This window comes from Ascaphus truei, chromosome 2, assembly GCF_040206685.1.
Source record: "Ascaphus truei isolate aAscTru1 chromosome 2, aAscTru1.hap1, whole genome shotgun sequence".
NCBI lineage: Eukaryota > Metazoa > Chordata > Amphibia > Anura > Ascaphidae > Ascaphus > Ascaphus truei.
Window position 1 is genome coordinate 131,046,993 of NC_134484.1, and position 8,322 is coordinate 131,055,314.

At 42.8% G+C, this 8,322-nt stretch overlaps 1 protein-coding gene across 1 annotated transcript in view; it reads right to left on the bottom strand.

Annotated features, from left to right (window-relative positions):
• Positions 1-5,304: 5,304 nt before the first annotated feature.
• Positions 5,305-8,322, bottom strand: part of LOC142488135 (histamine H3 receptor-like) — a 25,762-nt gene continuing 22,744 nt past the window's right edge. Inside the window, exons 3-4 of the mRNA XM_075588506.1 lie at positions 6,993-7,503; positions 5,305-5,465 (exon numbers count right to left, since the gene is read on the bottom strand). Of these exons, the coding sequence (XP_075444621.1) occupies positions 5,305-5,465; positions 6,993-7,503 (672 nt within the window). The remainder of the gene's footprint in view (positions 5,466-6,992; positions 7,504-8,322) is intronic.

The following is an 8,322-nucleotide window of genomic DNA, read 5'->3' on the forward strand; positions in this document are numbered from 1 at the left end:
GAGGCCTAACCACCCTCACCCACTACCCACAAGGGAGGCCTACCCACATACCGTTGGGGCCAATACACCCCCCCACCCCCAGTACCCACAATAAAAGCAATAGAGAGCCCCACAATAAGCATCATTCTATTTATTAAATACATTACCCACCCCCTGTTCCCCCCCCATAAATTCATGATTTATCCTTTTACATACAGGGTTCATACCCCAGCCCCCACGAGTCCCCGGCAGGATGCCGGGGCACCTGACAGACCTACAGGGTACCAGCAACTTGTTTCACACAGGTTCTGGAGGCCTGTTGGTGGGTCCCACCAAGTGCTATGGCCCCCAGGTGGTCTCCTTGGGTTACCGTGGGCCACAATTGGGTCCCCACGGTAGGCCCGCAGATGCCTGGGAGCCCCGGGTCAGACACACAGGTGTCTGCGGGGCCTCGGGTGGTTCTTACGGGGGTCTGGGGAACTCACGAGTGCTCACTACGGGTCCGCGGTGCCCCCACGGATGTGGGACCACCGCTTCATCCCCGCACCTATGGGTCCATCCCAATTCTGATTGGCTCTAGTATACCATGTGACAGAGGCTTCGGGAAGAACGGATGTGACGTCATTGAAAGCCTGTCACATGGTACAAGAGCCAATCAGAGTAGGGATAGACTTCCTACGCTCTGATTGGCTACCGTACCATGTGAGGACGGCCACGTTTCTTTTAATGACGTCATCTTAAAGGCAATTAAAGCAAAGCCATTCTGATTGGCTGTGCTTTCATTGCCTTTAAGTGACGTCATCATTTTTTTCTTCTCGGCCAAAACACATGATTTTCACGGCCCAATCAGGGCCGTGGGAACCATGACAAAAATGTGACGTCATAGGCCTTTATAAGCCTATGTCGTCTCATTTTGAAGCCAGACGCCGAGGAGGAAGGACCTCCTACAGAAGAAGAAGGCCAGGGCGTGGCTGTAGAAGACATGAAGACCCCGGAAGAGAGCCGCAAATAGAAGAAAGAAGAATACAGATGAAGATGGATTACAAATAGAAGACCCGTGGATTGTTTTGGATGTTTATTTTAATGTTTATTATTTTATGGTTTGTTATTTTATGGGTTCCTGTGCCTGGTGGATTGGTTCGAGAGTAACCTGTTCAACGGGAGTCAGTGAGTGGGTCAAGTAATGGTAAGTGAACTAAAGAAATGTATTTTATTTAACTTGTTAATTTTTTTTAAAGCTTTTTTAACATGTGTATTTATTTATTTTTGGTATATCATTTCTTGCCACTGTATGTATGTATGTATGTATGTATGTATGTATGTCTAGATCGATATATACATACAGGGTAAGAAATTATGTTGTTTTAAAAGCTTGATTTGCTGTGTTTTAAATGAATTTGGCTATGCATAAATGTGTGTATAATGTATTTTAAAATTAGATAGATGTAATTGTGCTATTGTATTGTGTACTTTAGGTCAGGGTGAGGCTTGCTTTTGTATATTGTATTCTTGTTGGTACTTATATTTTTTCACAGCATAACTTGTTCTGTTCAACGCTTGAATTAGTTAATTGTTAGGGATGGAATGTAAATTGTTTAGGGATATAATTAATGAATGCTAATTGATTTATGTTTACTGGATTGGTTTAAATAGTATACTTGTTTGGATGTATTGGTATTTTGTTTTGAATATGTTATTGTTGACGTTCATTTGCAGAATGTATATGGTGCATAGATTGCATGCATCATATATACAATGTAAATGCAATGTTTTGATTGTCATTTGAGGTTTTTGATTGGCATTTGAGGATTTTGATTGGAAGATCAGATTGGATTATTAAAGGAAATTGATTTTATTGTAGTGTGTCTGTATGGAGAAGTGGTATTTGTAGTACAGCATGTTTTTAATAACCCTTCTACATTTATTTGTATATTGGTTCATCATGTGTGTGTCTATACTGTGTATATATATATATATATATATATATATATATATATATATATATATATAGTTGCATGATGAAGCCACTGTACAAATTAATGGGTGAAGGGTGGGTATCGGGCCAGTGTGGCATAACCCCTTAATTACCTTTGCGGTTATTATCCGATAAGGTGTTTAAGGGGTTAATTGATATCTGAATGCAATTGCAATGTATTGGCTTTGTATTGGCTATGTATTTTGTGGGCAACGAAAGACAAGGATGTTGCTGGCGACGGGGGCTTCTTATTGATGAGGTCAGTAGTACTTTATTTATTTGAATATGCTAGTTAATGTGTTTAATAATGGGCAAATAATCTATTATCCCTATCTGGATAATAGTTATTTTGCACATTATTGTACTGTAGGTGTTGGGGGGGGGGGGGTATGTATTGAATGTATAGGCCAGGTTTATTTTTTTTACATTCAGGGTTGGTTTCTTTGTTCTGCGTGAGACCTCTGGAGACCACCTGCGGTCTCCTCGGGTATCTCAGGGGTATCAGGCTGGTGGTTCCACGGGTGACACTTGCGGGGATGAAGCGGTGGCCTCACATCTGTGGGGGCACCGCAGACCTGTAGTCTGCGGGGATGAAGCGGTTGTCCCACATCTGTGGGGGCACCGCGGACCCATAGGTGCGGGGATGAAGCAGTGGTCTCACATCCGTGGGGGCATCGCGGACCCATAGTGAGCACTCGTGAGTTCCCCAGACCCCCGTGGGAACCACCCGAGGCCCCGCAGACACCTGTGGGTCTGACCCGGGGCTCCCATACATCCGCGGGCCTACCGTGGGGACCCAATTGTGGCCCACTGTGACCCAAGGAGACCACCTGGGGGCCATGGCGCTTGGCGGGACCCACCAACAAGCCTCCAGAACCTGTGTGAAACAAGTTGCTGGTACCCTGTAGGTCTGTAAGGTGCCCTGCCAGCCCGCCGGGGACTCGCGTGGGGCTGGGGTATGAACCCTGTATGTAAAAGGATAAATCATGTATGTATGGGGGGGCACAGGGGGTGGGTAATGTATTTAATAAATAGAATGATGTTTATTGTGGGGCTGTGTATTGTTTTTATTGTGGGTACTGGGGGTGGGGGGTGTATTGGCCCCAACGGTATGTGGGTAGGCCTCCCTTGTGGGTAGTGGGTGAGGGTGGTTAGGCCTCACGGGGTGGGGGTTAGTGTGGGAGGGTATGTAGGCATCCCGAGTGGTGGGTGAGTGTGGGTTAACCCCTTAATGACTGTAGCGGTTAATAACCGCTGTGGTGATTAAGGGGTTAGGGGACATTACAATGGATGTTTTCATTCTTGTGTCTGTTTTGCAGCAGCGGAGGGGACATGGGCAGGATGAAGATGAGGATGGCCTTCATCGTGGCAGCCGGAAATGGGTGAGTGCTATATGTATTTAATGTATTTATTGTTGTTTATGTATTTTAAATACACAGGGTGTATGTTGTTTATTGCAATGTTTATTGGGGGCAAATGTCCCCAATAAACATGCTTTTCTGCCTTAACCCCTTCATTGCCTTAGCGGCTATACGCTATGGTAATGAAGCAGCATTTATGTATTTTAATAATATTGTGTGGAAGTAGGGGGTCCCCTGAGCTGAACCGCATTGATTTGTGGCTCAGAGACCCCCTGCTTCCCGAGTTACAGGCCCTGGTTTGGGGCATCGGTTACAGTGTCGCCACCATATTTATAGTGGACACGGCGCGAATGGGACGCTATAAAGATGGCGGCGACACTGCCACCCGATGACACATACCGGGGCCTGTAACTCGGGAAGCAGGTCCCTTGTGCACAAAGCAACGCGGTTCAGCTCAGGGGACCCCCTGCTCACAGTACACTATTAGTAAAAATACATTCATGCTGCTTCGTTACCGTAGCACATAGCCGCAAAGGTAAGGAATGAGTGTTTATATATATATATATATATGTGTTTTAGTCATAGTGTAGATGTGCAGAGGGTCTCCGGAGCTGAACCGCTTTGGTTTGAGGTCCGGGGACCCCCTGCTTCCCGAGATACAGGCCCCTTTATGGGGTGCCGGTATCCCTCTGCTTTGTTTTCATTCCACGGTCACGTGATTGGGACCTTTAAATGCAGAGGGATACCGGCACCTCATAAAGGGGCCTCTATCTCGGGAAGCAGGGGGTCCCCGGACCTGAAACCAATGCAGTTCAGCTCCGGAGACCCCCTGCACATGTACACTAGGAGCCAAAGTTGTTTATAAATAATTTATATTTTGCCGATGTTTGCGCAGAGAGAGCGGCTGATCACTCTCTGGTGCAAACACATATAGGCAGAAACGGCTTATCGGAAGGTTATCGGGAGCCAGTCTTTTTCGGCACAGGCTCATCTGCAGTTTTGCTTTCGCAGTGATTCGGCAGGGATCGGCATGGATTCGGCCCTTACTGAATACTGCGAGGGCAAATCGCCAAAATCAACACTTGCCCAAAGCACTTTTTCGCCGCTTACTGCATAGAGCCCTAAATTAGTAAACAATAAAATAGATCTTTAGATAAATGTTTGGGAGCTTTGTTCATGTGCTCTCAAGGAGGAAAGGAGGAAACACTGGAACAAGGTCTGTTTACATAGGTGCTTTTGATTATACTCTCTGTGATACCACTGAACTTTCAAAAACCCTTTACCCACAATACTATTTGCCCAACGGCCCTAACGGGACTAAAGACTGGGCCTTGCTGGTATACCACAATGTGTCTCAGAGACCACATACCATAATCCAATTCTCAGGCCCAATTTCCCCACTTCCACACTGGCAAAGAGCACAGCCCAGTTCTGGACTTTTTTCCTTGATTGTTCTAATATGCTGAAAGGAAGCTCTTTTTTTAAATATGCTGAACGTAAGCTCTTTTTTATGTTCCATGTCTTGAGCCTCTGAATAAAAGCCTAACCTCAGACAACCCACGTGTCAATGCGACTTCACTGAAACATGTACATAAAACAATTCCTATTAATATTTTATTACTGTAATCTCCAAAGTAATGGCCCTTTATACATTTACAACACACAGTCAGAAAAGCATAAGAACATGATAATGTGAACCATTTAAAATTTCATTCACCTAAATATATGTCAGGCTAAACAATACTATTTTGCCAGTGTTTTGCTTCTTAATTGGTGATAAACACAATAAAGTAAAAATTCCAATCTTGCTAAGCCCCCCAAATTATGTTCTCTATTAAATACATAGGTATGTTCACTTTACAATACAGATGGAGCATAGTTCATTAACATTTTATCTACAAGAAAACTGCAGCTCAATTGAGGCTGGATTGAGGCCTGACTGTAGTTAACCCATGCCCAAAAGCCTATTACACTAATTTCCTATCAGGATTAACACAGCGGGGGTCCCTGCTTCTGAAAGTTTTTTAGTTTATGTATCTTTTGATCAGCAGGAGTCCCATTCAGAAGCAGGGAGTTCTGCAGAAAGCCCACTGTGTTAATCCAGACAGGAATTTTCTCCTGCACTTGTTTGTTATCAGGCCGTACTTGGTCTGCAGTTCACCCGCAACAAGTGCAGGGCAGGATGGAGATAATTCATGCTCCATCTGTATGTATACTTATATTCTCTAACCACATTAGACAAACATACCCTTCATTAATAGACTCAAATTAAAGTTCATACTTGGAAACTATTTAAGCCACAGTTTGTTAACATACACCATGGTATTGGTTTTTGTAATGGTGGCTTCAGCCATGAAGATGAAATCGGCCTTCCTTCAGGCAGAGGCAAGTAATCAATTTAGTATTAAAGGTCAACATTGCCTGATAATGTGGCTTCCTGGGCCCCATTGAGAGGACAATCAATGTATTAATGATTGGAGTGTTGAATTTCACTTATTAGCAATTTCATTTATTTTTTAAAAGTATTCATTTTTTTTATTTTATTTTTAAATGGCCAAAAGTCCTATAAGCCACATTTGGATAATCGGCTATTGGCCATTTGTAGAAGTAGTGTGATGGGTGATGGGTTAGTTGCCATGGGGAGGGTGGTAAGGCCCCCTAGGAAGGGGAGAGGTGGGTGGTATAGACGAACCCCTTGATTAGATAGTAAACTATTGCATGGCAGTGCTTTAATAGCTACCAAGGTGGCCAAGGGGGCTAAGTAGTGTAGTTTAATGTTGATAGTCTCCTCCTTTTAGCCCTTTTTGATCAGCTTGGTAGCCCATGACCACTTGGGCTAATTTTACTGTAATGTATCAAACGTATAACTTATTCAATGCTGGTTTAGATGATATTACCTATGTATATACTGTAATTGCCAGTATATTGGCCATTTTATACATAGAAAAGATAGAGCTAACACCAGCCTGGATTAGGTGCTAAAAAGTGTGCTATTTCTGGTGATAATCATGTTCCGATAAATTTCGGAATCTTGATATATGGCATGTTGATACCCAAAAATGTGGTAGTATGACAATGTTTTAATGGAAGCGCTATTTTAAACGGATCCGATAAACTGTGTGATTTTTGGCGATAAAACTGAACTTTAGGTTACTACCGTTTGATGTATTCCCAGAAATCCAGGTGGGTGCTGATTTGTCCTCAAGGTTAACCACAGGTCCATATCCTTGGCATACCAACGGCCATGTTTCTACAACCGCCTTCTTATTCCGAAACTCCTCTTCATATTGCCATCAAGTGGTCCTACCAAACATATTATAAGCCCCCCATATTGTTTCTACACATTTAAACATTGAGAGATCAATGAATTTCCTCAGTATTTTAACATTATTTTTTAACACAAAGCATTCGCATTAAAGTTTTCTTAAATGCGGGATGACACAAAGGGTATAGAAATGGGTTAATTGATGAGTTGAAAAAAAAAAGCCAGCATGTAATATCATATACAACTGGCGATATGGACATACCAGTAAATGCCTCCCTTATAATTGTAAGGAAAGTATATGGGGCCCAACAAATACAAAATGTACACACAAGAATCGCTAATGACTTTGCCATCTTCTTATCCTTAGATAGTGCTGAATTTTGAACGGAGTCAAAGGCTGTGAGTCCATTACTTCTTTCAGTAGTTTCAACCATTTTTTCCAGCAACTGGTTAGGACTGGTTTTGCAGATTGATAAAAGGAGGTCCAAAACACTTCGCTTGTTTTTATTGGACAGGCACTCACAGTCCCATTGTGCCATAGAGGGTAAATAGTTTGAGATCACATTTGCAGAATCTACAATAAAAATGTCTTTTCTTTCATAGTTTGGTGATGAGTCATTTAAGCTTTTAAACATTTTCTGGGTTTTCATTTTCATGCGTTTCCTTATATTATAGTAAATACTTAGGTTAAAAAAGGCTATTGCTGTCATAGGTGTTAAAAAGTCAAAAAATGAAGAATAGAGTAGATAGCTACCACTGTAATAAAATTCAGGATTGCATTCACCATCAGGTATCCTGCTAAAACCCACCACATATTCCCAAAAAATAATTGCTGGGCCAAAATTCAGAAAGGCTAAAATCCACATAGCTGCCATCTTCATAAATGCCAGTTTCATTTTATTCTGTTGGTCTCGATATGTAACCTATAATAATGTGACAAGAATTATTTTTTCAACATAACACACAACTCTGAAATAAACTTTGAATAGTTTTAAGTAGGAATGGGGAAATAGCTATGGTTCATATAGGTATAATGGGGCAAGTGGGAGTTTGACAAGCAGGGAGACATCCATATTAAATACAAATAATACTAGAAAACTTATGAAGACTAAGTACAATTGGAGTAGAAAGGCAGGAGCAGATAAGATAATAGCACAGAATACACAAAAAACACAGCGCACAACGCTCATAGTGCATTAAAAATTATAATGTGAACCCACAAATAAGGTAAGTATTAGGCGTACATTAAAACAGAAATAAACAAGCATGTCAGGGGTTAGTGTTACCCATGCACCAATCAGAACGGCAGTGAAGATGTCTTCAGTGTAAACACACACCGGTCCTCCTGTCACGGTCACTCGATCTCAGACTGTGTCCTGGATGGTTTCCAGCACGATCGGATGCAGTCCAGCAAAGCTCGTAATGCAGGCATTCCTATGGATTGGCCAAAATCTCCAATTGATGGGCCTATCGGTTGGAGGCGTGGGGTATTTAAGTTCTGCATCGATTTCAGACCAATTATTCCCTGATGAAGAGACCGTTAAGGTTTCGAAACGCGTTGGATAAAGGATTTTATTGTTCTATGAACTCTGGACTCTGGACTCTGCACTACTCCGCTGCGGGCTCACACGGTGTCTGGGAAGACCGCGACGCGCTGTCGCTCCTGAGTGACATCACGAACCCGGAACGCCGGACCAGAGGGCTGAACAGCGTGTGCTGTGTGGTTGCAGAGATTGCCTGGC